Genomic DNA, 15,000 nt, shown 5'->3' with positions numbered 1-15,000 from the left:
TCACCTGAAGCGCAAATGCAGTGCGCCTACAGTGCGTTACTTTACTCGACATCCTCACTCTGGGTTCGGGGGTCCTTAGCTGTTAGCTTCACGTTAGCATGTGTTCTTTGCAGGTGCTTGTTGAGGTTTGACGTGGTGTTTCCAGCAGTGGATAACAGCTTCTGGCCTGGACACAGTTTGCACCTCACCGTCACATTCCTGTCCTTTCTTCGGGCGAACTCAAAATAGTGGGCACACCTCCACCCCTCGAAAGCATCGCTGTTGACTCGGCCATGTCCATGCACTGAATGTGGACGTGCAAGTCGCGCAAATGTTACGTAAATATAAACCTGCGGTGGAAATCCCTCTTGTCTGTCAAAGGGACAATCTAGTCATTCTTTATGTTAGTAGGCTAACTGTAGTGTGATTACTGATTTTATAAAAGTAACGCGTGTCGGCAATGTTAGTAACTGTAGTATGATTATTGAATTACGTTACATTTGTCGGTGTAACGCGTTACTGTGTACTCTGCATATAAGTAGATTGCATAGGGAAGAAACAAAAGCAAAACACATGCACATGCTCCTCTGCCATGTGAAGGCTAATCCTGAAACCAACAACAAACGTGTTACTGCAATTCCAATCTCTCACACACACACCTTCTGTGTCCCTCCCCGCAGAGGGATGTCTCGCACACTATGTGGTTCCAATGACTGGTTCCTATCTGTGGTGAGGCAGAATGTGTTGTGTGTTTTTGTCTTGTCCTTGTTACGATAGAGGAGCCACTCATGACTGCACATGTGCATGCACTGGATGCATATGTTGACTGGAAAGAGTGGTGCAGGAAAGAGTCCTAATGAGTTGGCATTTTACCACCACTGGATTCCCTGTTCTCAAAGTCAACGTTTTTGTTGAGAAGTTTATGTGTAGATGCCTGAAATAAGGCATGTGGTTAACACAAGCTGAAGAGATGTTGATGTTTTGTCCTACTACATAAAACACGTCAGTAAATACCCAACAGGTGAACGTCTGAAGCTTTTACGTAGCTATCAAACAGCGGTGACTAACAAGTGGCTAAATGAGACTACTAGACAGGGCGAACATTAGCCGCCTTTAGCTTAGCCGTGTTGACGTGCAGACATTCGCCCATGGTGTAGCTTGTTTGTAGCCTAAAGTACAGTTGGCTTTTTATTTCCGGTGATGTTTGTCGAAGACCTATTTTTTCCGCAAAATGATGAAGTCCAATGGACACATCCCATTACCTTTTGGTGGAGGGAGCCCTTGCATTGCTAACTTCCAATGGCCAACATTCCACAGAGGTGGAGCAGAGTAACCAGCAGAGAGGTGTTTTCCTGAATCTGTACAATCGTTATCATCGTTGTTGGCTGTTTGATTCATTCCACGTTCTCTGTTGGCTGTGATGCAAAAGCGTGTAGAAAACCGTTCCCCTTTGAGAATCTGTCGTCTCGCACGTCTCCCACTCTGTCCTGCTTCGCTGTGCCCGGCTCCAGCTCAGCCAGACTCCGGCTGCAGGGAGCTGTTAGACGTACTGCTGGAGAGCTGGAGATGATGGACAGAGCAGATCCAAACAATGAGAGAGAAGAAACAGAAAATAAATGGTCTTTGCTGCAGAGATGGCAGGGGGGAGACGTTAAGGAAAGAGAGACAGACAGGGGGAGTGCCATGAAGGGCCTTTTACACTTTTTCTTTGTGCATTGTGGTGAAAAGGCACACACACACACTGGCAGACAGACACACAAAGTAAAACACATAAAACCTCTTGTGGCAGGCTATTATTTGTCCCCAGGGGTCAAATAGGAGGTAAGAGACAAAAGGACATTAAGCCGCACGCACACGCACACACACACACACACACACACACACACACTCAGATGAGCGACCTGTCTATCCTGAGCCCGCTGCACCAGCTGTTCACATTACTTTCTCCTCGGTGGACATCTCTCGCTGGTTCTTCCCTTCTCTTGTCTCTTCTTTGTAGCAGTTGCACTTGCTAGATATCATTTTGTTTTAATAATTGACAAACTAAAATGTCAAGAAACTTTATTGTTGTAGTATTGATGGTAAAAGGCCATGCAAAGTATCAGTCTGAAGATGGCATATGCATATCATTCAGTCCAATAACAGCCAGCCGTTCAAAACAAAGGGCGATGACTTCCCTCTTGTTTAGTCTGTGAATGAAAGCTACTTCTTCCAACCCAAGGACATCTTCCGATGTGCTGTCTGAGTGAAAGATGATGGCAATGATCTTCCACGCAGCAACATTGTAAATATGAAAAGTGATACATGTTGGAATGGTTCCAGCATTACTTTTGTGTGTTTGATTCACTTTGTATGAATTAAGTAACTTATTCAAGTCCACACCATTTCTGCTGAATGTGTTCAGAAAGCCATGTTATAATATAAGCTAAACTTATGAAATAATAGCTGTTGTAATAGCAAAAACTAAGGTGGAAAATGTATGTGCTTGCTACATTTAGTTCATCAATAATTGAGGGATTATCAGAGATATTCGTAACTCCTGGAGTTCATGTTTCCTGCTGCAACCATAACTGCTGCATTACTTGCATCACATGTCCAAAACGAAATGAGTTGTAGGGCTGCAAAATGAATCAAAATGTATTAAAATAGCAATACGGAGGAGGCGCTATATTTGGGAATATCGTTCTATTTTAATATTGTGGTGATGCAGAGAAGACCCAGCCTCAAAACTATTTTGCAGACATCAGGGCTCAACGCTAACTTTTAAAAGTGGTTGCCAGGCAGGTAACCAGGCATCAGCTTTTGGTTGCCAAAACTGAAAATACGGTTGCCATTTTTAGTCACCTTATATTTTAAATAATTAAGATACCATACAGTTATACATCAACTTAATAATGAACATGTGACACAAAAGAATGTTCAAATGCTTTACAATAAGTAATTAACACAATTATTTGAAACCTAAGTGGTAGGAAACTTGTCCACCCTCAATTGCTGGTATACGAAACACCAGTAGTGCAGCTGTTGTCATGTTCTTCACAGATCACTAGTTTCTTGGTCATCCATTGTCTCCCTTAAATGTTGGTTTTCTTGACCTTTGTGCTGACCCCCACCGTAGATCCACTGACAGCATTGAAGTCTTGGATTGGCCAGACTAATACATTTCTAATGTTAAATAAATGAAAACCATCCACAGTTAAGAATTAGATATTAACTATTAATGCTGTGAATTACCTTTAATATGTCTAACTATATTTAAAACGTGTTACCTTTTTATAGAAGTGATTATGATTTTTTTGCCAATATGTTCCTATGGTAAAGTTTCGTTTTGCACTTTTATTTTGGTAGTAATAAGATCGGGACTCTTATTTTGAAGGAACTTTTACCGGAAATGAATGCACAACGGAGCAGAATGTACATATATATTTCGCCTCCCAAGACTTTACACATTTCCTCTTTGCTTTCGTTCGGGTTCACCTTGCGCTTTATCAGTTGAATCACTTTGAACATTCGTTTGAGATGTTGACCGGTTGGCCGAACTTTTTACCCCACAGTCAAACAACTTCATTTGCTTCGCCATTTGTTGTAAAACAAACACCCTAGAGGCTTCTCAATACTCAAATTTCCCCTCCTCGACTCCTCGACTCCTCGGTCCTCCGGTAGTGACCCGGAAATGAATTTCAGCGCGCCATTTTGAAGGACGTCTCATTTCTCTAAATGCACACCGAGGACCGAGGATCGAGCGTCGAGGAGGCTCTCTGGAGGAGCTATAACCGAGGATACACTGATGGTTCCTCCACGGCTCCTCCGCGGATGCATTTCCGGGAACGGTGGAGGCGTGACGCACGGCCGGACTTATCTCAGCCAATGACAGCTCTGCATGCATCCCCTGGGTATTATTTTAGAACCTGCTCTCATCGCAACGCGATGTTTACAGTGAGAACAGCTGTGAGGCCCGTGCAGAAAGCAGAGCAGTGTGTAGAATATATATCACTCAGTATAACAGGCCTACTCTCTTTATTTGCTTTAGTTTAGTAGATATCTACAAACAAAGAGTCGATATTTTTCTAAAACCATTTAGTGCTTCACATAATAAAATACACAACGGCTGTAGCCTGATTATGCTTTAGGAGCTGTAGGTGTGTGTTGTACAGTGCGTAGATGCGGCGGACAGACGGGTCTCAGTTGGTTTGATGTCCTTACTTTTAATACTTGCAAATACAACTTTTGGCCCGTAATTTCAATTTCCCATTTCAGCGACTAGAGAGAGGGGGGGGGGGGGGGGGTATGAGAGTGCTCTCATACTTTAAATTGCATATATTTATATAAATATATTTGTGTCTGTGTGTCCGCATCTGTAGCCTGGTATTGTCTCATTATCCCGCACTCTCAATGAATTCAAAGTAAATATGTGGGGGAACAATGTTCAGCTGATCCAGCAGAGATTATAAAATATGACAAAACACTCGACAGACGATGCAGCTGTTGCCACGTAATAATGAACGGACGTCGCTTTAATACGACCGCTCAGAGGAGAGGAGTTCTCATTTCTTTAAACGTCTGCTGCTTTCCCTCCTCTCTCCTCGGTTCCCCTCCTCGGTCCTCCGCTCGCATCTCCTGTGGGCGGGTCTAAGTATCGAGGAGGGGAGTCGAGGAGGGGAGTCGAGGAGGGGAAATTTGAGTATTGAGAAGCCTCTACTGTCACTACCCGATCCGTCCCCCTGCCCGATCGGTACTGCGCATGTGCGAGATGGTCCGGAAGTCCGGACGGCAACCCAAGATGGACACTTGACACAGTGGCTTTTAGCAAAGCTCAAAAAGAAAAACCGAGAGAGATTAGTTATTGTTATTACAACGTGACTTCACTATTATTTAACAACTCTTTTTAAGGGGTTCTTTTATTTAGGGTTAAGTACATTGTCAGAATAAGTGAGAAATGAATTTAACTTCTGTTAGACAGCCATATGCCATACATTTTTGCATACATTCACAGTAAATATGTATTCACTATGATAGCTGTCTAACAGAAGTTAAATTCATTCCTCACTTATTCTGATAATGTACTTAACCCCAAATAAAAGAACCCAATAAAAAGAGTTGTTAAATAATAGTGAAGTCACGTTGTAATAACAATAACTCATCTCTCTCTCTCGAGTTTTCTTTTTGAGCTTTGCTAAAAGCCACTGTGTCAAGTGTCCATCTTGGGTTGCCGTCCGGAGTTGTCCAATATGGCGGACCATCTCGCACATGCGCAGTACCGATCGGGGGGCGGGGGGACGGATCGGGTAGTGACACACACCGCGCACGCGAGTAAACGTGCATCGATGTCTGGCTCCGTAATCACACCAATGCACGTGCAACTTAAGTATCAGGTTCCGACTGGTCACAGCAATAATTAAATATCACTCCTAATACAACAAATAATTAACATTTAAATTATCTATTTTGGGGTGCACATTTAGCTGTTTGCTGTCCTTATTTCTTTATGTTTAAAACTTCTTGACCTTTGGTTGCCACTGATCAGTGGCAACCAAAGGTCAAGAAGTGGTTGACATTTTTACTGAATGGTTGCCAATGGCAACCTGGCAACCGTTACTGTCGAGCCCTGCAGACTTTAAAAATCTTCTTAACAAATCACAAAGAGATCAGTTTTTTTATAAAAATGTGAATCGTTTTTTTTAAAACCTATCATTCCACGTAATATATCGCAAATGCAATGTCAAACAAATGAATGATTGTTTTTCCAAAATCGTGAGGACCTAATCAGTTGATCAAAGTATGTACTTTTTTCTAAACATATATTATATTTGCAACTAAGCTAAACAGACGTCCTATATGAACCCTTCCCATTAGATGTTTAGTTCTCTTAGCAAAGTCCTGAGAGGAGGAGTGTCCGCCCTTTAAAGCCTCTCTTTGTCCGTCCTGTTTCATCCTCCATCGTCTCCCTGGCGACACGACGCCATTGAAGTTCTGGCGTCGCTCTGCCGCAGCCGGTTGTCTCGGTGACGGTCGTTGTGGGGCCTCATTCTGCTGGGATTTATCCCCAGAGGTCTGGCTAATGTGATTAGCTCCCACTGCTCTCATTTCTCCACATTGCCAGCCGCCGCTGCAGAGTGCTCCTACAAGTGTCTACTTGACGGCTTTCTCTTGCTGAATAGCAGACAAGGATGCTTGGCGGCCATTGCTATGCTAAGCTGATTGGGCTTTTCAAAGCTTAATTCATGTTTACTGCCACAAAGCAGTACCTTATAAACCTCATCACGGGTCCATGGGTCTGTCAAGCACTTGTCTCCAAAGCCAAGTATAAATGTAAAGCAGGACAGAAAGGGTTAGGGTTCAGAGTCTAACAGAAATCTATTCTTGTCATTGTAATTCTGTACCTCAAACAGTACTCAGCTCACCACTATGATAGAAAGTGAATAAGTCTTGGATCATGAATCCACTTTTACAGTAAACACATTACATGTTCAAGGTTCTAAGTTGCAGCCAGATTAATGTTATGGATGTTGCTATTCAGGTGTTTAACAGATGTTGTTTCAGCAGTTCAGGTGTTTAACAGTCTTATGGCCTGTGGGATGAAACTGTCTCTGAGTCTGGTGGTTGTAGTCCTGATGCTGCGGTAACGCCTGCAGACGGCAGCAGACAGAACAGTTTGTGGCTGGGGTGATGGGGGTCTTTTATAATCCGGAGGGCTTTCTTCCTGAGCCGCTGGGAGTAGAGGTCCTCCATGGATGGCAGCTCCGTCCTGGTGATGTTCTGTGCAGCTTTCACCACCCTCTGTAGAGTCTTACGGTCGAGGGCGGAGCAGCTGCCGTACCAGGCCGTGATGCAGCCAGTCAGGACCCTCTCTAGGGTGCACCTGTAGAAGGTCAGGATCCTCTCTATGGAGCACCTGTAGGTCAGGATCCTCTCTATGGAGCACCTGTAGAAGGTCAGGACCCTCTCTAGGGTGCACCTGTAGAAGGTCAGGATCCTCTCTATGGAGCACCTGTAGAAGGTCAGGACCCTCTCTAGGGTGCACCTGTAGAAGGTCAGGATCCTCTCTATGGAGCACCTGTAGAAGGTTAGGATCCTCTCTATGGAGCACCTGTAAGGTCAGGATCCTCTCTATGGAGCACCTGTAGAAGGTCAGGATCCTCTCTATGGAGCACCTGTAGAAGGTCAGGATCCTCTCTATGGAGCACCTGTAAGGTCAGGATCCTCTCTATGGAGCACCTGTAGAAGGTCAGGATCCTCTCTATGGAGCACCTGTAGAAGGTCAGGATCCTCTCTATGGAGCACCTGAAGAAGGTCAGGATCCTCTCTATGGAGCACCTGTAGAAGGTCAGGATCCTCTCTATGGAGCACCTGAAGAAGGTCAGGATCCTCTCTATGGAGCACCTGTAGAAGGTCAGGATCCTCTCTATGGAGCACCTGAAGAAGTTGGAGAGTATCCTGGAGTCCATGTTGAACCTCCTCAGCCTGCGGAGGAAGAAGAGCCGCTGTCGAGCTTTTTGGTGATGGTGGTGGTGTGAAGAGTCCATGTCAGGTCCTCAGTGATGAGTCCCTGTCAGGTCCTCAGTGATGAGTCCATGTCAGGTCCTCAGTGATGAGTCTGTGTCAGGTCCTCAGTGATGAGTCCATGTCAGGTCCTCAGTGATGAGTCCGTGTCAGGTCCTCAGTGATGAGTCCATGTCAGGTCCTCAGTGATGAGTCCGTGTCAGGTCCTCAGTGATGTGGACACTGAGGAACCTGAAGCTGCTGACTCTCCACCGTAGTCCCATTGATGCGATGGGGGCGTGTCCCTCTCTCTGCTGCTTCCTGTAATCCACAATCAGCTCCTTGGTTCTGCTGACGTTGAGATGGAGGTTGTTATCCTGGCACCAAGATGTCAGGTTTGCGACCTCCTCTCTGTACGCCGTCTCGCCATGCAACTTTAGCTAACGCTTTTATCCAAAGTGACTTCCATACACTTCAATACCGTAGACATGACATACAGGACCAGTCTTTGGGTTTCAGTATATTGCCCAAAGACACTTTGACATGTTGACTACAGGGGCTGGAGATCAAACCACTGAACCTCTGATTGGAAGACGCCCATTTATCCTGAGCCCCAGCCGCCATGTTTCATGGAGAATCTCTCGACCTTTACTCAAAACATAATTCCTACCATCCCCTCTGACCACTGCTGCAGGGCAACTGAAGAGGCAGGAGCAGACATTGTGTTCCTGTGTGTTGTTTCAATGTTCAATATTGGTGCCAATACAGTTTTCTACAAAATATATGTTTTCTATTTACATATCTTCATCATACGTTCAGTTTTATGTTCCATTTGTCATAATAACAGCAGTTGCTAAGTAGTGACTAATTGAGACTGAACGTCATCAAACCATGTCATGTTATGTTATGCTACCGTTTTGTCATTCGTTTATAGCCTAACAGTAGCTTTTCACTTCTATAAAAGTTGTGTTAATATGTGGAGATCCTATGAACTATGAAACCAATTTTATTTTTTTATTTATATATATCTTTGGAAGAATACGTTATCCAACCAGAAATGTTATAATAAAGTTCTCAGTTAAAGAAATCCCATCGAAATAGGATGCAATTTTCAATAATGGGAAGTTGGATTGGAATATTAATAACAATGTCTTAAAACACCAACTTTTCATTGGATAATTTTAGCCTTTGTAATAATTAATTACATATTTTCATCTCATGTAGTAACAGGGTACAATACAAACCAATTGTCTAACCAGTTAATACTATGTAGATTACGTATACCTTTTTAAACATATGTAATCAACAGGATTCCATCTCTACCCTTTCTATGGCAGCTTTATTTGAGGAGACACTAACTTCATTCTAAAGGTTGTGCTGATCTCTGATTGGACGAACTGGACTGGGAATGACAAAGAGACGGAAATAGAGAGAGCATGAGAAGCTATTCAGGGCGACTGTAGCACCTCAGGGTCCAGCCACTGACTCACGTGTGAAGCATCCTCTGCACTTCCTGTTTCTCTGGACACTGGACTGGACTTAGATAGGGTGTGTGTGTGTGTGTGTGTGTGTGTGTGTGTGTGTGTGTGTGTGTGTGTGTGTGTGTGTGTGTGTGTGTGTGTGTGTGTGTGTGTGTGTGTGTGTGTGTGTGTGTGTGTGTGTGTGTGTGTGTGTGTGTGTGTGTGTGTGTGTGTGTGTGTGTGTGTGTGTGTGTGTGTGTGTGCAGGTGCAGGTCTGATCCAACATGACTCTAACGATCAGCTCGTCTCTCACCAGCCCCTCTGAGCTCCATCATAATGTTGGAGATATTTATCTGTAATAGTTATTGCTAAACATGGACTTCCTGTTGTGTAGAGTTATCTCATCAGTATGTAATCTACTTGAGTAGCTGTTTCTGATGTTGTCTTGAAGGCAGCCTCAGGCACCGGGCTTACGCTTTTTATTGATCGTTTTTTTAATTGTTTTTCCTAGGGCAAGGTAGGAGGCGTTACCAAGAAGCCATTTTTCTTTGTACTTTGTAAAGGTAGAAATAAAGTAAGAACACAACAAATGCCTGGATCGTGGACTTTATCCCGTTGTAGCATTGTGTTACCTGGTGCCTCGACAGAAATGTCATTTGGGTTTGATTTGGTTTCACTTTGTTGTACAGCAATCCCTTTCGAACACTGTATGTTCTCTCAAACAAAGCAACGGGTTCTGTTTTCCGACAGCATAGCATCCTCTCTGCAGCCAGTGAATGGGACCTTAAGGTTATTCCACTGCAACACTCCTGCTACTGCTGCATCTCATGAGAGAGGACTCTTCAAGCAGCTCTCTCCATGCAGCTCAGCTCACATCCCACATGCACTGATGCAGCCGAAACACCTCTCAGAGCAACCTCACGACAGGCAGGAGGACACTTCCTTGTGGCGTGGACTGTGCTCCCTCACCGTGACAACACAGACATTAATAACAGATCAGAGATGTGTCTGTATTTCAGTTGTGCACAGAGAATTTCCAAATGACATGAGAATGCAAATATTGTTCATCTCAAAAGTCAGTTAGCTGGAAGTCTCATCGATGTGCTGTGGAGGCTTGAGGTGTCATCGTTGAGCTACATGCTGGAGCCCAATTGGCTCCAGACTAGTTGTGATGTCACAACGTCCTGCTGGTATGTTACACTGAGAGTTAAGGTGCGCTCAGCGAGAACCTTAGCGTATGAAACAGCCTTCTATCGGTAAGTTACACTTTGTCATAGCATCATAGTCCACAGTGAGGCTCAGATAGACATGTGATGGAACAAGAGGCAATGCATGTTGACTAAAGGTCAGTAAAGTGTAGGACGAGAGAGACAGAGAAGAGATGAGTCTCTAGTGAACTGAGTACCACATCATCTTAAGCCGCTTTCACACCGCAGGACTTGCGGTACTTTAGTGCCGGCACTAAAGTACCGGCACTAAAGTACCACTAAAGTACCACGGCACTAAATCCGCCAGGGGGCTAGTGCCAATCGCATTCACACCGCAGTACTTTCCCTGAGGCACGATTACGCTGACGTCACTTCGTCTTCTTCTTCTCTGGGTTTACTGGCAGGCCGCAAAACCACTTCACGGCGAGTACAACAAAAAAATGAGAGAAGAAGAACTACACGGGGGGGGGGGAGGGGGTATAAAGCCCATCCGCTGTATGAGGCGTTTGTTTACTTTCCGACCTCAGACATGATGGAGTTCATAAGGGTAATTTACAAATAAAATACCCCATTATAACAATGGACTTTATCTTTATGTATTTATTATACATTACCCCCTCAGGCTGATTTTGGAAAAGGACATCAACCCTTGTTTTTGTTTTTCCCTTATTTATCTAAAACAAATGACATGATAAATTACTTGTGTCTATGTGTGTAAGACTTGTGTTTCTGATCAATTCAACCACCGACACCTGTCTGCTCTCACATTCTTCTATTCTGCACATTTGGGGTGGGACACAATAAATAAAGCTTCGCCAGTTTGTTTGTTTTATTGCACAGTCAAGACATAACAATAACGGCATCATGCTGTTCCAGGTGTGTCGTATGCATGTACATTGAAGTTAAATAACAGTGTGAAATGTAAAATAAAGTGTAAGTAGTTTCAAAACAATGTAACAGTGGCAATATATATAGCAGCAGACACGCCTTAGTGCAAGTTAGGTGTCAGTATTAAAAAACAGTGGCAATATATATATATAATAACAATAGAAAATCGTTACCACTCTTATTATTGTGGTCTTTAATTTTTTTATAGTCCTGCCTGAGTTTCTTTATTTTTACCCGGCATCCGTGTGCACTGTGCACGATTCCCAGCTCAAGTAGAGAACATGGGAACTGCTTCCTGTAGAAGCTGCTGCATCCCGTCCTTGGAGTAAATTGCCAGAAGCGCCGACACTTCCTCATCATTCCACCGCTCCGGTGTTGTAGTACGTGTGGTCATAACTGCTTTAAAGTACAAACAAACCACTCGCTCAGGTGTGGCTGTGGTTTTGTAGCGAGGAAAAAAATGGCTGCCTAACAAAACAAATTCAGAGTCTAACGGGGCGTGGTTTGCAATTCGCCCAGCCAATAGAAATAGAATAGAAATTGGCACTCTTTTGTCACCAGGTTCGTACCACCTCTCTAGCAGGGACTAAAAAGTACCAAAAGAGTTCCAAAAGAGTTCCCGGCACTGAGTAGTCCCGGCGGTGTGAACGCGACATTATTGGTACTAACGGAACTAAAGAACTAAAGTACCAGGGAAAGTCCTGCGGTGTGAACGCGGCTTTAGAGTGTCTGGCATGTAGTTGTTTCCTTTAGAGAGGGAACTCTCCTCGCCTGTTAACACAACTGGTGAGTGAAGCTGATGAGGTGAGTCAATTAGAGTGGAGTGTCTCTTTCTGCCTCGCTCCCAGCCCCCTGTGAGGTCATGGGCAGCCCCTCGTTGGCCCTCAGCCAGAGAGGGGCTCACTATAACTCTGGAAGCCAATTACATGGCCTCATTTAGATGGCCAGTTCTGTGTGTGTGTGTGTGTGTGTGTGTGTGTGTGTGTGTGTGTGTGTGTGTGTGTGTGTGTGTGTGTGTGTGTGTGTGTGTGTGTGTGTGTGTGTGTGTGTGTGTGTGTGTGTGTGTGTGTGTGTGTGTGTGTGTGTGTGTGTGTGTGTGTGTGTGTGTGTGTGTGTGTGCGTGTGTGTGTGTGTGTGTGCGCGCGCGTGTGTGTGTGTGTGTGTGTGTGTGTGTGTGTGCGTGTGTTTCACTGTAGTCTATGCTCCATAATTCTGTGAGACTGGCGAGGCATGTTTTTCAAATTACTGTACGCTTGGCATGTTGTATTTCAAAATAAAAGCCCAATAGAGTACCTGTATCTTAACAGTAAGATTAGGATGAGGCATGATTTCTAAATAATAGCCCAAAGAGTTACTGTTTTATTACAGGAAGCTCTGACAAGGCCTATTTTTTTCAAATTAAAAGCCCTTTAAATAGCCTGTATATTATCAGAAATATTAAGTTTAGGCTTGTTTTTCAAAATAAAAGCCCAAAGAGTTACTATATTCTTACAGGACGCTCTGGACAAGGCCTGCTTAACAAATTAAAAGCACCTTAGAGTTACTGTGTCTTTACAGAAAGCTAAGGATAATGCATGTTTTTCAAAACAAAAGCCCAATTCATTCATTGAATCCTAACAGGAAGATAAGCGTGAGTCTTGTATCCTTGACGATGCATGTTGAATTAAAATGAAAGACCCAGAAAGGAACTGTAAGCAAAAGGGAGATCAGGTTTAGGCTTATCTTTCAAATCAAAGCCACAACACAGCTACTGATATCGTTATCTACTGAGCGCCTGAAATATTAGCATTGAGGTTAGGGTTAGGGTTATGTGAGTCTCTTTGACCTTTTAATGTGTGTACTGTATGTGTGTGTTGTTACTGTGACTGAATGTTGATTATGTTTGCAATGCAATATGATCCGCTGTCTTCACTAAATGTTGGGACACTCCCGATCAGATGGCTTTTGAATAAGAAATGCACTCATATTAGTCATATTGACTTGTTATGCTTTTATGTTGGTTTATGACCTTGATCAAACAGTTATAGGGTTCAGTGTCCTTGTACTTTGCCCTCTCTCTGGCCGCATGCTAACACAGCACGTCATTTATGAAAAGTAATTGGAATATGGCTGGAGCTGCCGTTCTCATTCTCTGCACAGCTGTGGCTGGATTGTTCAGTGTATCTCCTGTGAGGACACACTCCCATGACTCACCACAGAGACATGTATCAAAGCTGCCGGCTCCCCATTCCAAACTCTGGACTCATTAGAAGTATCCCTAAAAGTATGCATACTGAATGTGTGCTGTCGATCAATATCATGGACCCATACAAATATTTGATAATGATGAGGCATTCAAAATATGTTAATTATAAGCGAGGAGGAAGTAGCAGGGTATTTTACATTGGAAAATGGAGACAAAGTCTTGCTATAACTGTCTGTTATGTTCACACATGAACATATATGTTTTGGTTTCAAGTTCTGACTGCGTGGACAGGATCGACCGGCACATGTACTATCCAATGCTGAACACAAGAGATAAAGACTTTCACGTCACTACGACGATCTGAGTACACACTGGAGATGTGAGCAGACAGCTGTACAGCACACAGCTGTTTTGTCTTGTCAGCAGTTCTTCTTGTTCCACACAGTAACAACATCTGACACACTGGCCTTGTGGACGACTTGTTTTCCTGATACACTGCTTTATTAACCTTAACTAGCAGATACACTGCTTTATTAACCTTAACTAGCAGATACACTGCTTTATTAACCTTAACTAGCAGATACACTGCTTTATTAACCTTAACTAGCAGATACACTGCTTTATTAACCTTAACTAGCAGATACACTGCTTTATTAACCTTAACTAGCAGATTACACAAATGTGTTTTTATAGAATAAAAAACTGATTTTCATTGCTTTTTGGTTCATCTTAAAATGATTACAAAGGGTTAGACATGACATTTTTATTTGTATTTACATTGTCTGGTATTCTATTATTATGTCGGGCCTTAAACGTGACTTTGACTTTGTACCTTAACAAGGAGCTCTTTCTCAGGTTGATATTTTCTCATACTGTGCTGCAGCCCCTCTTTTCACCCTCTGTCTGAAACCAGAGCCCAGTCTGCTCTGATTGGTTAGCTGGCCGGCTCTGTTGTGATTGGTCAACCACTCAGAGATGTCCTGCCCCTTAGCCTATCACGTACAATATGTTGGAGCTCTAGCCAATTGAAGCGCGCGTGGTACATAGTGATGTCATTATGTTACAGAAGTAAACAAAGGAGTCCAATGGAGGCATTTCAGGCAAGGGGGGGGGGGGGGGGGGGAGAGAAACTCCCTCTGGAGGAACACAGGGATGTTAGCCTTTGCAGACAATTGACATGCACAGAAAGCTATAGGACACGCTACAGGAAAGGAACCTCAAAAGGCACAATACGGCCTCGTAAACAGCACAAGGTAAACATGGACGCTCCTGAGTATTGATTATATTTCTAAATATGTCCTTCTCCCACAGAACGTGTTGGCCAAGGCGCTGTACGACAATGTGGCGGAGTCCCCGGACGAGCTGTCCTTCCGTAAGGGGGACATCATGACGGTGCTGGAGCGGGACACGCAGGGTCTGGACGGCTGGTGGCTCTGCTCCCTCCACGGTCGCCAAGGCATTGTCCCCGGCAACCGTCTCAAGCTTCTGGTCGGCATGTACGACAGCAAGCAGCAACAGGCCATGCCTTCCACGCCGGAGCCGGCCTCCTGTCCCTCTTCCATCCAGAGACCCCTCCCCCCTCTGAGCGCCTACGCCAAACCATCACCTGCTACGTCGTCTGCTACGTGCTCCTCTGGGTATCCCGTTAAGCCCCTCCCCTCCGCTCAGTACACATCTATGCATCCGGCGTACTCCAGCCCCGCACAGCCCAACCTTGACTCTGTGTACATGATGCCCCCCTCCCACGGCCCCAAACCGAGTCCTCAAAGTGTGTACCAGATCCCCTCTGGCCCGAGCGGAC

The 15,000-nt window shown here is 44.3% G+C and overlaps 1 protein-coding gene across 2 annotated transcripts in view; it reads left to right on the top strand.

Moving 5' to 3' along the window:
• The window catches only part of bcar1 (BCAR1 scaffold protein, Cas family member), a 139,943-nt gene that overhangs the window by 95,027 nt on the left and 29,916 nt on the right, over positions 1-15,000 (top strand). For both annotated transcript variants that reach the window (XM_034085076.2, XM_034085075.1), the window contains exon 2: positions 14,511-15,000. This exon is cut by the window's right edge and continues 200 nt beyond it. In XM_034085076.2, the coding sequence (XP_033940967.1) occupies positions 14,511-15,000 (490 nt within the window). The remainder of the gene's footprint in view (positions 1-14,510) is intronic.

Source organism: Pseudochaenichthys georgianus, chromosome 6, assembly GCF_902827115.2.
Source record: "Pseudochaenichthys georgianus chromosome 6, fPseGeo1.2, whole genome shotgun sequence".
Taxonomy (NCBI): domain Eukaryota; kingdom Metazoa; phylum Chordata; class Actinopteri; order Perciformes; family Channichthyidae; genus Pseudochaenichthys; species Pseudochaenichthys georgianus.
Note: the sequence above shows the minus strand (reverse complement) of the source record. Positions and strands in the feature narration are given on the sequence as shown.